Source organism: Pan paniscus, chromosome 8 (assembly GCF_029289425.2).
Source record: "Pan paniscus chromosome 8, NHGRI_mPanPan1-v2.0_pri, whole genome shotgun sequence".
NCBI classification, from domain to species: domain Eukaryota; kingdom Metazoa; phylum Chordata; class Mammalia; order Primates; family Hominidae; genus Pan; species Pan paniscus.
Window position 1 is genome coordinate 25052978 of NC_073257.2, and position 15636 is coordinate 25068613.

Here is a 15636-nt window from a genome sequence, read left to right on the forward strand (position 1 = left end):
AACAGTGTTCCCACTTACTTAGGGAGCTGCTTTAAAGTTGTGTCTGATAATTCCAACATCTGAATTGTCTGGGGGTTGGCATCTATTGATTGTGTTTTAACTATTTGTTTAGTATGATGAATAATTTTGGATTATATCCTGTGTATTTTTTTGTTTTTTTGAGATAAGGTCTTGCTCTGTTGCCCAAACTGGAATGTAGTGGCGTGATCTCCGCTCACTACAACCTCCACCTCTCAGGTTCAGGCAATTCTCTTGCCTCAGCCTCCCAAGTAGCTGGGATTACAGGTGCTTGCCATCATGCCTGATTTTTGTATTTTTAGTAGAGAAGGGGTTTCACCATGTTGGCCAAGCTGGTCTCAAACTCCTTCCTGACCTCCAGTGATCCGCCCGCTGTGGCCTCCCAAAGTGCTGGGATTACAGGTGTGAGCCGCCGCACCCGGCCCTATGTCCTATGTATTTTGAACATTATGTTGTGAGATTCTGAATCCTGTTAAAATCTGCTGAAAAAGGTTGAAATTTCTTTCCTTTTCTTTTCTTTAAAAAGCAGACAGTCAAGCAAATCAGGCTCAGAGGGCAAGTCTGTCCTGCCTTTTGTGAGTAGTGGTAACAGTATCAGTTAAGTTTTCAAAGCCTTTGCTATGCTGTTTGTATCTGCCCCACATACACACTTTTCAGGAGTTAGTATGGGACTTACGTGGTTCTTCAAGTTGTAGTTTAATTCTCGAAGCCATGTTTCTTTGGGTGTGTTTTACGCATGAGCATTTCCTGAGTGAGCCGGGACTTGTGCTGATGCATACACAGATTTATAGGATCTCTTTTTTTCAACTCTCTTCTCTCTGGAATTTCTTTCACACCCTTGATCTCAGGCGTGCTTTTTCCCAGGTGTCTTGTCAGAAGATGGATGTGTCTCAGAGCTTTACCCTCCCACACCACATACGTGATTTTGCTATTTTGCAGTTCTTCATAACTGGGTCTGGCCTCAGAGCAAAATAAGAGAAAAGGAAGATAGAAATAATCAGAGGCTGGGTGTGGTGGCTCAAGCCTGTAATCCCAGCACTTTGGAAGGCTGAGGTAGGTGGATCGCCAGCCCAGGAGTTCAAGACCAGCCTGGGCAATGTGGCGAAACCCCATCTTTACTAAAAATACAAAAATTAGCCGGGTGTGGTGGTGCACGCCTGTAGTCCCAGCTACTTGGCCGGCTGAGGCAGGAGGATCAATTGAGCCTGGGAGGTTGAGGCTGCAGTGAGCTGTGATCATATCATTGAGCAAAACCCTATCTCAAAAACAAAACAAAACAAACAAACAAAAAATCAGAACCTTGCCTCTAGTCCCAGCTACTCAGAAGGCCGAGATGGGAGGATCGACTGAACCAGGAGTTTGAGAGCAGCCTAGGCAATGTAGCAAGACCCCATTTCTCAAAAAAATAAAAAATAAATCAAATCTCCCTTACACTCTGTAGACCATAGAACCCTTTTATTCCCACTTTCTTTGGCCAGGGAGAAGGGTTATTTCTTGGGATTTTAGGGGCTTATATTGCCCAGTAGCAGTGTAACCTCATGACTGGGCTGGCCCTAGAGCAGGGCAGGTAGAAAGTAAGAGAGAAAAAAAGAAAAAAAATTCCTGGGCCCTTCCATCTGACTCTTCACTTTTAGGGACTGCTTGTCTCAGTCCTCTGGCCAGAAAAGGGGGATTTTTCTTGGAATTTTTGGTGTCTTCTTCCAGGGTGCGGTTCCTTGACTTGACTTGCTTTTTTTTTTTTTTTTTTTTTTTTGAGAGGGAGTGTCGCTCTGTCGCCCAGGCTGGAGTGCAGTGGTGTGATCTTGGCTCACTGCAACCTCCGCCTCCCAGGTTCAAGTGATTCTCTTGCCACAGCCTCCTGAGTAACTGGGACTATAGGCATGCGCCACCACGCCCGGCTAATTTTTTGTTGTTGTTGTTGTATTTTTAGTAGAGACAGGGTTTCACCATGTTGGTCTGGCTGGTGTTGAGGTCTCCAACTCCTGACCTCAAATGATCCGCCTGCCTCGGCTTCCCGAATTGCTGGGATTACGGGCGTGAGCCACCGCGCCCAGTTTTGACTTGCTTTTGGATCAAAGTCAAGAGATAAAGGAGGAAAAGTTAATCCAGGAAACTTACCAGTGGATACTTCTTCAACTTTCGACTTCGCTGTCAATCTCTCTGATACTGTTTTCTTTGCAGAACCTCAAATAGTTGGTTTTTGTATTCTGTGCAGAAATTTAACCTGTAATTAGTGGGCGGCATGGGTTAGTGGGCTTGCTTCATCTTGGCCAGTCCTGCAAGTTGTATGTCCCCTATATTTAGAACAAATAGTGGCATAATATTTTTTTGGCACTTGATTTTTAAAAACTTTTTTATTTGGCCATTAATAGCAACAACGAGTCAAATAACAGTTATCCAATTCTTACTAAGGGCCAGACACTGTTCTGAGCATTATGTTTATAGTAACCCATTTAATCATTGCAATAACCCTATTAGGTGGGTAGTATTAGTCCCATTTTAGAGATGATGTTACCTCCTTGGAGGAATTAAGTAATTTGCCAAGGTCACATAGCTAGTTAGTCAAGGAATGATCTAGGCTGTGTGGCTCAAAAGTCCACAGACATAACTACAATTATACAATAAGAAGAAGCATGTTAATATCTTAACACTTGACTATCACATATTAGCACATGCTAGCTAGAAAATTGCCATAGGGATAAATGTACAAATCACTTTCAGAATGAAGTGCCTGGTTAGTGCCTCACATTGATCATCCTAAAGTCAGAATTATATTCATTCTGCATGTAGGAAATCTGAGAAAAGCCAGGTGACTTGCAGAAGAGGTGCCAGGTAGCATTCTATAGTACAGACAAGCGTGATTTCAGTGATTGCGGCTGTCTTTTCTGGAAGGTGTGGTACATTTACAAATGTACCCACATATTCAAATATTGGAATAGTAGAATCATAGGTGCTTAGAGCTGGAAGAGACTCCGGGGGTCTAAGCCCACCTCCTGATTTTAAAAATCACACCCTCATGGGTAGGAAGGCACCTTGTCAAAGGTAAAATGATTTGTGAGTGTCAGATGTTATAGATAAGGAAACAGCTCTAGAGAGGTAAACTGAGGAAATCCTCATTTTTTTTTTTTTTTTCTTTTTGGAGTCAGGGTTCCTTTCTGTCACCCAGGCTAGATTGCAGTGATATGATCATGGCTCATTGCAGCCTCAAACTCCTAGGGTCAAGCAATCCTCCTGCTTCAGCCTCCTGAGTAGCTGGGACTACAGGTGCATGCCGTTACACCTGGCTAATTTTCTTATTTTTTGTAGAGATAGTGTCTCACCTTGTTGCCCAGGCTGGTCTTGAACTCCTGGACTTGATAGTGTCTCACCTTGTTGCCCAGGCTGGTCTTGAACTCCTGGGCTCAAGCAATCCACCCGTCTTGGCCTCCCAAAGTGCTGAGATTACAGGTATGAGCCACCGTGCTTGCTCTCTCATCTTCACCCTCATCGTCATAGCTGCATTTGTAAGGCACAGATGTCCCAAGCACCCCGCGGGGAACATCCGTGATGTTAAAATCACCCTGCAAAGTAGGTAGCATAATTCTCAGTTTTTTCATAGGAGGGAACAAATACTCAGAGGGGGTGGACCACCTGCCCAACCAGGTTGGCACACTGGGGTCAGGGTTCATGGATTCTTCTTTACTGAGGACGTCTTACCTGTGGGTACCTGCCACGTACGAATGGTATGTGTAATCACCATGGAGTGTCTCGTCCACATTGGTACACTTTTCTGGGTGCAGAGCGGCACTAGGAATAATTATACTGGGATTATTCTGGCAAATTGGGACAAAGGGGCTACCCTCCCTATGAATCTGTATTTCTGGATTGCATGATTTATATTGACCATGAGTTTGCTTGATTTAGATGACATATGTGCTGGTGCTCATGCGCGTTTAGTAGTGGGTCTGTGAGTCTGTTTTCTAAGGTCATAGAGACGAGCCACACAGTGCCGGGTAGTCCCTTACTCCATGTACAGGGGTCACACACAAATTTTGCTGGTGGTGGCTGAGCAAAAAAGTCTCTTTTAAGCAAATGTAATTTAAAAATATGAGTGCTGGGAAAAGTCGTGAAGAAAGCCCTTAAGGCAATATGTATTGTAATGATTTTTTTCCAGGGCTGGATACCCATGAGCCTTTCAGGATGAATATGATTAAATCTTGGCAAGAATAGTTAAGAAGCCCTTTTTCCCCATATTACACTGAGATGAATGTGGATCTCTTGTCCTGTGCTTTGTGGAGGTAAGGCTTTGGAAATGGAAACAAATGTGAATTTTCTCTTATAAACTAACGAAAAAGACATTTAGCCAACTGGCAACCCTGTACGAAGCTCGATGATGTGCCTGTGATATACGTAAGCATACAATGTTTATTGTGATTCTAAGGGACGGAATAGTATCCCTGTTCTGTGTAAGGGGAAGCTACAGCTCTGGTGTTGGGATTTGGATCAAGGTCTGGCCGGCTCCCAAGGCCACGCATTCCTCAGCACTGCCCCCATTGAACCCGGAGGCTGTTGGCATCAACACGGGAACACAGTGAGGCTGCTTCCTTTAGGCTGCGAGTAGGGGGCCCTAGGCAGGCTGAACTCTCAGATGGACATGAATATCTTGTTTGGGGAAAGCACAGGACTGAATTATCTCAGCGTTGTAAGCAACTGGGTCTTAGGCAAGCCATTCTTCCTTTCTGGGCCTCAGTTTCCTTTTCTGGGAAATGAGGTGGTTGAACTTGATGATCTCTGCATCATCCAGGTCTGACAGTTGGTGATCTTGCCATTCAACATGGTAGATATTCTGGTGGGAAAAGACAGCTTGGTAATTGACATGCTAATAGTTTTGGTTTGTGCAGTCTAACCAATGGAGAAGTACGAAAATCCTGTTATAGGAATGTTTTGTGGGATCTTGGAGAATTGACGGGGATTCCAGGAAGGTCTTCCCGTGGCCTCGGGGTCTGGGGAGGCAGCGGTTCCCCCTAGTTTCCGCCAAGAACTAGTTTTGCAGATTACTTTTTCAGACCCCTTCCTTTCTGTTCCATCATTAAAATTGGAGACTGAGGTAATCAGAAGTTGAGATTAGGCTGGGTGTGGTGGCTCACGCCTGTAATCCCAGCACTTTGGGAGGCTGACGTTGGAGAATTACTTGAGGTCAGGAGTTCGAGACCAGCCTGGCCAACATGGTGAAACCCTGTCTCTACTAAAAATACAAAAATTAGCCGAGTGTGATGGCGGGCGCCTGTAATCCCAGCTACTCGGGAGGCTGAGGCAGGAGAATTGTTTGAACTCTGGGAGGTGAAGGTTGCAGTGAGCCAAGATTGTGCCACTGCACTCTAGCCTGGAAGACAGGGTGAGACTCTGCTTAAAAAAAAAAAAAAAAAAAAAAGTTGAGATTGTCCAGGATAAGACAATTAATTTGAGCACAGGCTTCAAGGACCCTACATGTGAGGCTTCTCCTGTGGAAAATAAACCAGGCAGCATATGCCTTCACAGAGTTTTTATTCACATCAGTATTCTTGCTTTGAGTTTTCATGGAGAGACCATCGCAGTTTGATGATGATATGCTGATAACTTGTTTGTCTTCAGAAATACGTAGTATATATTAAGGACCTAGTTAGGCACACAGCAAGGCTGGCTCCAAGAGGCTTCCCAGCGTGCATTCATCCCCCTTCTGCCCTGTCCTGAGATGAGATAATGGTTGCCAGGGACACATGGAAATTACCAACGTCAGAAGGTTCTAGTGCCTGGACCTTACTGTGTGCATCATATTTGCTTAAACATACTGTCTGTAAACAAAGTCCAATTATTTGGAACCAAGTTACTGATGATAAACATAATGATTACAGCGTGTACCATCATGAACTGCCACGGAGCAGGAGAGACTCCAGGGAATCATCACAGTGGAACGGATCCAAACCACGCCTCCCATTTTGCACAGAAAGAGCGTGGGATGGTGCTCACTCCTTCGAGGCCTAAGTTGCGTGCTCCAATGAGAAGTACAAAATGCAGACTAATTATAACTGAGGAATAAGACTTAAAACTGCTGTCCTCTGACATCGCCTGGCCTGTCTCTGTTTTCTAAGCAGTAATGTTCTCATCATGTTCTCTCTGGGTTGGTCACAAACTGAAAAATTGCTTTTGCTGGTCTTCCTACCTGGGTGGTTGGTACGGCAAATAACTGCTAAATGATGAGGCCAGGGAATTGATAGTAAAATCAAAGGAGATTTTCTGTCTCTAATTACAAAGATTTATAATCTAGGAATCAGAGAATTCTCTCATAGTAAATTTCTAACAGGTCCCTTACCCGGCTCTTCCCAATAAAGGCTTATTAGAAATACTGCACAGGGGAGAGCTTTGGCCAGCCCAGCCCATCATTTCCAGTTGACAGCTCTCTCCCTGGGCAGGTTATTGAGCAATTAAATCATTCCTATAACAGAAAAATCTTATTTTTTTATTTGTAATTAGAAAAATTTATAATTGGAAACTATAATTTACAACGTATAATTTTCTTAATTTGGTACTTTGTCTCCATTCCTTTATTCAACAGATACATATTGACCACTTGGCCACAAGAGTCCTGTTTATCTTTTTATTTTCAAGATTGACCTTTCTGGAAATCAGTGTATCAAAGAGATATTTGCATTCCTGTGTTAGTTGCAGCACTGTTTGCAGTAGCCAAGATTTGGAAGTAACTTAAGTGTCTATCAGTAGATGGATGGATAACGAAAATGTGGTACCTATACACAATGGAGTACTATTCAGCCATAAAAAGAATACGATCCTGTCATTTTCAACAACATGGATGGAACTGGAGATCATCGTGTTAAGTGAAATAAGCCAGGCACAGAAAGACAAACATCGCATGTTCTCACCTATTTGTGGGATCTAAAAAGCAAAACAGTCGAACTCACGGAGATAGAGAGTAGAAGAATGGCTTCTAGAGACTGCGAAAGGTTGGGGAGGGGGGTGGGTAGGAAGTGGGGATGGTTAATTGGTACAAAAAATAGAAAGAATAAGACTGTTTGATAGCACCACAGGGTGACTATAGTCAATAATAATTGTACATTTTAAAATAAAAGACTATAATTGCGTTGTTTGTAACACAAAGGATAATTGCTTGAGGGGATGGATACCCCATTCTCCATGATGGGATTATTACGCATTGCATGCTGTATCAAAACATCTCATTTACCCCATAAATATATACACCTACTATGTACCCACAAAAATTAAAACAGTGTTAAAAGACTGCCCTTTCTGACGGCACCACTTTGTTTATTGGCAGTGGTTGGTGTTTCTCTGCACTGAATCATCTTTCCCTTGCATTGTTTATCTGGCTGTGAGATTATTTGAATGGAAGGAAGTGGCTCATAAGTCACTCCAAGTACCATCTCCTGGTTATCATTCCATAAAGTGATTCTGTCCTCCTTTGCAGACTGACCCAATCATGAGTTTATCCTTTTAAAGGATAATTTTCCTGCCATAAACTTCCGATCTGTTTGCTTTCCAGTCACAGCGTAGATACTATTTCTGCTTTACGGAAAGTGTTAGGTATTAAGCTTTTGTCCTTTTTGAGTCTTTAGTGCCATTATTATAATGGCTCTGTGTTATCATGATCCACCCTGCCTCCCTCTACTCTTGAAAATGACGCAGGCCCTCCAGTCTACCCAGGTCACTTTATTACTAAAGAGGGAAAATTGGCTGATAGTAACAGAAAAATTGATAGGAACAGTTAGTGTTCTGACATGGCATAAATAGATTGTGGGTTTATTATCATCTCATGTAAAATAATTTTAAAAATAGGGTCTGCAAGGCTAGTATGGTGGCTCTGTAAAGATACAAGAAACCCTAGGTTCTTTCTGTTTATTTCTGTTCCATCACCATTAGAAAGAAACTTCATCCTCAAGGTCACAAGCTGATTGCTGGAGATCCAGCCATCACATTCTTATTCCAGGACGTCTCCTGGGCAAGGGACAAAAGAATCTGCCTGATAGCTGAATCAACCCCTTTGCAAGAGTTCTTCTGCAAGCTTCACGGGATAAGTTGCCTGGAATGTCATTGGCTACCTCCAGCTGAAAGGGAATTTTGGGGACTGTACTTTTGTAATTTGGTGCAACAGGCCAGTGTTAGCTCTTGTAACAAACAAACCCCACATCTATCTATCTGTCTGTCTGTCTGTCTGTCTGTCTGTCTATCTATCTATCTATCTATCTATCTATCTGTCTATCTATCTATCTATCTGTCTATCAGTCAATCAATATCAATCATGGAGTCTCGCTCTGTCACCCAGGTTGGAGTGCAGTGGCGCAATCTCGGCTCACTGCAACCTCCGCCTCCCAGGTTCAAGTGATTCTCCTGCCTCAGCCTCCCCAGTAGCTGGGATTATAGGCACCCACCACCAGACCCAGCTAATTTTCTTTTAGATAGAGTCTTGCTCTGTCACCCAGGCTGGAGTGCAGTGGCACGATCTCGGCTCACTGCTACCTCCACCTCCCGGGTTCAAGCAATTCTCCTGTCTCAGCCTCCTAAGTAGCTGGAATTACATGCATGTGCCACCACGCCCAGCTAATTTTTGTATTTTTAGTAGAGATGGGCTTTCACCATGCTGGCCAGACTGGTCTTGAACTCTTGACCTCAGTGATCTGCCCACCTCGGCCTCCCAAAGTGCTGAGATTACAGACATGAGCCACAGCGCCTGGCCAAACCTCCACATTTTAATAGCTTAACAAAATAAGCCATTATTTTTCTCTCGTCAGGGATCAGTGCGAATGTTGCTGGTTGGCAGTAGGTCTCCCATATGGGGACTGAGACCTGAGCTCCTTGTATCTTGTGGACTGTCCTCCTCCAGGACCTTGGAGTCCTCTGCATTTAGCGAGCAGGCGGTGAACTAGAATGGCGAGTCATGTGTGAGAGGTGTTTGTGGGCCAGCCTGGAAGTGCCCATGTCATTCATTTAGGCTCCATTGGCAGAGCCCAGTCTTGTGGCCACAGATAACTGCAAGGTTGGGAACTAGAGTCTAGCTCTGTGCCTGGGAAGAGAAGGAAACAGGTTTGGTGAGCAGCTAGCCGCTGGCCACATTGCTGCCCTGGTGACGTCAGGGTCCTGTTAGCTGGAAAGATGTTAAGATAAGCTGAGACACAGGAAGTGAGGCACAGTCCCTGCTACAGCCCATCGTATGCGCCTGCTTGCTTTTCCCGTGGGGACTCTGCCTGCTCTCAGTTACCCATCCACCGCAGGGTCCTTTGCACATCTGTGCACAGCCAGGCCAGGCCCTGTCTCTCCCAGCTCTGTCTGCTAACGCCAGCTCTGGCTCCACCTTCTTAGGATACCACCAAATTTCGCTCTCTGTTCTGAAGTGACTTGTTTTTATTTGTTCAGTGTTTTCTGGGTCTTGTTCCCCCCCACCCCCACCAAAGTGTATGAGAACAGGGACTTTATTCCCTTCTTCCATTGTCATTAGTGGTTAACTCTACCCTGTTAAGTGTTGTGTCCTTCTCATGAGAATGGCCAATAAGTCCTCCATGAAGTCAGCTCCAAGAAATAATGGAGCCAGGAGTTAAGTAAAGTTATTAAAACTGTCTGGCCAGCATCCAGAAGCCATTCTTAGGACCCCTGGGCCTCTTTAGTTAGGTTCTAACAGTGTTGGTCCTGTACTCTGCAAACATGGACAGGTTTACTCTGGAAAATTCCCACTCCTGAAAGATTACTCAAATGTGGCTACTTCGTGAAGGTTCGCTGCTTGATTTTGGCTGGCAAAGTTGAGTTCTCTTGCCTCTGAGTTCTTGTAATGTTTTGTGAATAGTTTTGTGGTAGGGTCTGTTGCCTCATACACGCAGTTACTGTTTACCCACCACACTAAGTAGCAAGTGTAGAATTTCCATCTTCTCATTGAATCTTTTCATAACCCCATGGAGTTGTGGTGTGTTATCTGTGGTAACACCACAGATGAGGACACAGGCTCAGAGGGGATAAGTACCTTGCCCTGGGCTTAACAGTGTGGCTGCTAACTGCTGTGCTGGGATGCTGTACATAAACCTGGACTTTGCATAGGGAGCTGGGACCTAGGGTCTCCTTCAATATGTGTCCTCCCAACTGTGCAGTTTCCTGAAGGCACCTTTATCTTTTATGCCTTTGGTCAATTTTTTGAAAATCATGAAAGATTTCAAATTTACCCAAAAGTGTAGAAAAATAAGTGAACAGATTACCATGTACCCACCACCCAGACTGAGCAAAAGTTAATTAACATTTTGCCATCTTTGCTTCAGATTTCTGAAAAAAAAAAAGTTATGGATCTAGCCATACTTCATGTCTTTATTTTATTTTATTTTATTTTATTTTTGAGACGGAGTCTCACTCTGTCTTCAAGGCTGGAGTGCAGTGGCGTGATCTCGGCTCACTGCAGCCTCCGCCTCCCAGGTTCAAGCCATTCTCCTACCTTAGCCTCCAGAGTAGCTGGGATTACAGGTGCACACCACCACACCTAGATAATTGTTGTAGTTTTAGTAGAGACGGGGTTTCTCCATGTTGGCCAGGCTGGCCTCGCTCTCCTGAGCTCAGGTGATCCACACGTCTCGGCCTCCTACAGTGCTGGGATTACAAGTGTGAGCCACCGCACTGCACCTGGCCTTCAAGCCATTGCACCTCCTCTCTCCTCTCCAGAGGCAACCTTTACTCGAAGAGGGGGGTGTATCCTAATGGTGTGTCTTTGTACTTTCACTACCTATGTATGTGTTATATACCCAAACAATGTAGCGGTTAGTGTTGGTGTGGCTGTTTGTGTTTTACAGATTGATATAAACGGAAGAAATACTGTATCTTTTGGTAACCTTTTTTTCAATTGTAATTATGTTTTCCAGGTTTATCCCTGTTAATGCATGTAGATCTCATCAGTTAGTTAAACTGCTACAGAGTATTCTGCTGAATGACGGACTATCTAAGCTTACTTTTCTCATTTGGGATATTTACATATGGGATATTTACATCCCTCTAGATACATTGGGATATTTATATTCCTCTAGATAAATTCTTTTCTGTAGCCATATGACATTCCATGGTACAGATGTACCATTAAACTTTTACTAGGAATCTCTGTTGTTTTTGTGGGTTTTCACTTTTTCTTCTTCTTCTTTTTTTTTGAGATGGTGTCTCCCTCTGTTGCCCAGGCTGGAGTGCAGTGGTGTGATCTCAGCTCACTGCAACCTCCACCTCCTGGGATCAAGTGATTCTCCTTCCTCAACCTCCCAAGTAGCTGGGATTACACATGTGTACCACTGTGCCCGGCTAATTTTTGTCTTTTTAGTAGAGACAGGGTTTTGCCATGTTGGCAAGGCTGGTCTCGAACTCCTGACCTCAAGTGATCCGCCTGCCTTGACCTCCCAAAGTGGTAGGATTACAGAAGTGAACCACCGCACCCAGCCTAATGCTTTTATTTTTATAGAATAGAGTTCTTAAAATGTAATTTAACAGGTATAGCCAGATTAGTTTCCCAAAATGTTGTAGCAATTTATACTTAGCAACTCTCCCACATAACTTTACCTTTTCCCAACCTGCTGAGAAAAAGCCTGCCTTGCTGAGGTTTTGTTTGGCATTTTTGTGACTGCTAGTGAGTGTCGAGCATCAGTTAATATGCTCGTTGGCCATTCTGTGAATTGTATGTCTGTATCCTTCCCCGCATCTGCAGGCCCGGACCGTCTCTGCTGGGCATGATTTCTGTGCACAGTGAGTGCCTCTGGAATTGTGCACATGGCTGTGTTAGTGGGAAGCCCTTGGCATACCAGGGCTATTATCTCTTTATTAATGTCGTATTAGTAGGACTTGAATATTTTCCCCTTTCCGCTGAGACTTTTGGGTTTTGCATTTTGCTTAAGAAGATTAACCTATGTATATCTTCTAATTCTTTTCCCCTAAAATATTCCAACATTTTCATTGTATTTTTTTAATTTAGAAATTTAATCAACCTGAATTCTTCAAGGAACCCAGATTATCTTTCTATGTAATTAAGCACGGCCAAGGCATTGGAACTCACTGACTAAATATCACTTGCTGGATGCCGTATCAAATGCTCGGCCGAAGAACAATGACACAACTTGTGTTCCATCTTTTCCTTTTTAAAATGTACTCTCTGATCTTTCCTGTTCTGCGCACTGTGAGGCCCGTGGAAAGGGGAAGGCACCGTCAGCCACTAGCTGGGAACATACAGGGAAAGTAGACCCGCTTAGTTTAGATTATGCTGGACTTGGTATTTTTGTTTCAAAATCCAGTAAAGAAACATGGTCCGTATCATTGCCTGTGACATTTACCCTCAGGAAAGATGCCAGGACTGAAGCGTCCTGGTGGCTGACAGGTGATCTCTTTAGCTCTGTGACCCTCGCGTTTATAAGAGGTGAGACATGTTGATTTGTTCCTGCAGGTGAAGGGAAGGGAACAGTGACTGGAGAAAGGGAGGTCGTTTTGCTGCTGCTTGTGAGATGTATCTGATTGAACGGTGAAAATGATCTGTGTATCCAGTTTTTATGTTTAAGCAGACTTTTCAGAAGCACTGAATTGTATGGCACGTGGGACGGTGTTAAATCATGCTAGTATTACATTTTTGTGTGTATGGTTTAGATACATTTCCAGAACGTATTGCTGACATAGGCATTGTCTTGCCATGATGAGGATGGAGTGCCAGTTCCAGGAAGGGCCCGAGGAGGTGCAGGCCAGTTGCTAGGCGTCCAGCAGACTAGTGATTAGATGCAGAAGAGCATTATTATTCTCCATGCAGCCAGCGCTGTGCAGAAAACAAACACACAGACCGTGCATGCTTAAGGCTTTCCCCACTTGGCGGGGTCTCAGGGCAGGTCAGGAGCTCTCCCTCGCAGCTTTTATCTGAAGTGGTGGGGGAGGGGGGCAGTGGAACTCATGTCCATATTGCAGGTGGCAAAACTGAGGCAAAAAAAAAAAAAAAAAAGAGAAAGGAAGAGTGTAGGCAGCCTCATGGGAGAATCGAGACAAGAGCAACAGGCCTTTTCATAGCTTAGTGAGGAACTATAGCTAAATCGGTATCAATTCCACTTTTTTTTTTTGAAGACGGAGTTTTGCTCTTTTTGCCCAGGCTGGAGAGCAATGGTGTGATCTCAGCTCACTGCAACCTCCGCCTCCCTGGTTCAATGATTCTCCTGCTTCAGTTTCCTGAGTAGCTGGGATTATAGGCATGCGCCACCACACCCGGCTAATTTTGTATTTTTAGTAGAGATGGGGTTTCATCTTGTTGGCCAGGCTGGTCTTGAACTCCTGACCTCAGATGATCCGCCCACCTCAGCCTCCCAAAGTGTTGGGATTACAGGCGTGAGTCCACTTTTTAAGGGTGTTCAAGAAAAAAATGATCCAATGATACTTGCTAAAGTACGGCAAGGAAGACTTCATTCAGGATGATGGAGATAGGGACTGTTGCCGTGGAATCTTGCAGTGTGGGAGAGAGATTGGGCTCAACTCTGAAAACAGGAGATTTATAACGCCCAGGGCAGAGCTGCGTGGGGGTGGTCAGTGGATAAAAATTACTTAGAAGAACATCAGAGGAAAGGGGGATTCTGGCTAAACCCACCTAACAGGACTTTTGCTGAATACAGGCCAAGGTGATCAGATATCACCTTGGGGGGTTTTGGAGGATGACAACCCTCATCAGATCTCAAGGGGGATCAGATGTCCAAGGTGGTGGGGGTTTCTTGCTAAACTGAGTTAGCAGCGTTGTTGTTGAAACTGGATTTTATAAGGAAGAGCACAGATGGGCCTAGGAGAATGTTAGGGAGCCTGATTGACATTTTGTCATTATTAATTTAGCTGGAATTAAGACATTGGTGTTGCCTGTACAGGCTGGCTTTTTTGTGCTTGTTTTTACCTGTCACACATTAGAAATACATGTCCTACGACCCGTGGATTTGCACATCTCTCAGAAGAAAACCGTCAAGTCTTTGCCATGGCCCACAGGCCCTAAAGCTCTGTTGGGATCTTGTGAACCGCATTTTCTCTCTCTTCACACAGTCCCCTGCTCTTCTGTAACCTGAGCCTTGCCAACCCAAAAGTCCTTATGTTTGTGCTTCTGTCTTCCTGATAGAGGCTTCTACACGCACCCGGGGTTCTCTCCTGGTTCCATTCAGTTCTCAGCAAAGAGGCTGGCCCTGGTTATGCATCTGTAATTGTACAAAAATGCTATCTGTATGTCTATCTATAAATCTATTCATCTGTCTGTTTATCTCTATCATCTATTTGTCTGTTTGTCCATCCATCCATCCATCCATCCATCCACTCCGCCACCTATCATCCATCCATCCATCCATTCATCTCACCCACCCATTCATCCACCCATCTATCCAGTCCATCCATCCATCCATCCATCCATCCATCCATCTCACCCACCCATTCATCCACCCGTTCATCCACCCATCCATCCATCCATCCATCCAATCCATCTCACCTACCCATTCATCCACCCATTCATCCATCCATCCGTCCAATCCATCCATCCATCCATCCATCCATCCATCCATCCATCCATCTATCCATCCATCTCACCTACCCATTCATCCACCCATTCATCCACCCATTCATCCATCCATCCAATCTATCCATCCATCCATCCATCCATCCATCCATCCATCCATTTCATCCACCCATTCATTCATTCATCCACTCAGCCACCCACCTGTCCATCTGCCCACCATCTGGCACCTCACAACAGATTAATTAGTCTGTGTGTACATGATTGAACAGCAATTAAAGCGTTTCACCACAGCACTAAAGCCTAGGAGGGATGAACTTTTCTTTCTGCTGGAATGTTAATGTGATTATGTTGTAGGGGATGGGAGAAACCGTCAACTGTACTTGAAGATTAAGTTGGCTCTGTGACTCAGGAAGTGAATAATGAGATATGGTTGCCATTTTGGAGGAGAAGAAATTAGCAGGTGGGGCAACGTAAGGGTCAGTCTTGCATCTTTGGACTTTGGTCAGTCAGTATTTGCACTTTGGAATACAGAGGAAATTAGGATGTAGAATTTTAAGATGTCAAGGCAATTAGATGGGTGCCTAGTTCTACAAAGAGTGGCTTAGGAACAGAACAGAAAGTCCAACTTAAAAATTCTTCCACTCTCCCCTAGTAGAGAGTCTGGGTTCATGGAAGTAGGAGGGAAGAAAATCTCTGTTTTCAGCCCTGGGGGTTGAAGTGGACAATCATTGTCAGAAACTTAGAAGGAAGAGAATGTCACTGGGGTTTCATTGGAGGGATCTCTGTTAAGAAAATTTCAATGGATTTATCTATCCATTGTAGCCCATTTTGGATGAGAATTTAGACAGTATTTTGGGGGAGGGGCATATGGGAAGAAAACCTGTGTACCCCCCTCACTCTTGTTACTCTTTCTGAATTGTAAAATTATACCCAGTGAGGTGGCATGGTTTAAAAATGAAAGAGCATGACTTTGGCATCAAACTAGGGTTACAATGTCAGTTTAGTGCCATATTAGCAAAATTTTTGACCTTTTTCAGCCTCAGTTTTCTCAGTTGTAAAATGGACATAATAATGTTATCATGCAGGGTTATTATTAGAATTGGGAAGTAGTTGGC

General features: G+C 44.2%; 1 protein-coding gene across 6 annotated transcripts in view; it reads left to right on the forward strand.

The window, feature by feature from the left end:
• CAMK1D (calcium/calmodulin dependent protein kinase ID) overlaps positions 1-15636 on the forward strand; it is a 481509-nt gene that overhangs the window by 173635 nt on the left and 292238 nt on the right. Inside the window, exon 2 of one of the 6 annotated variants that reach the window (XM_034929969.2) lies at positions 4172-4295. The exons of the other annotated variants lie outside the window; for them this stretch is intronic. Within the exon in view, the coding sequence (XP_034785860.1) occupies positions 4261-4295 (35 nt within the window). The 5' untranslated portion in view covers positions 4172-4260. The remainder of the gene's footprint in view (positions 1-4171; positions 4296-15636) is intronic. 6 annotated transcript variants of the gene reach the window in all.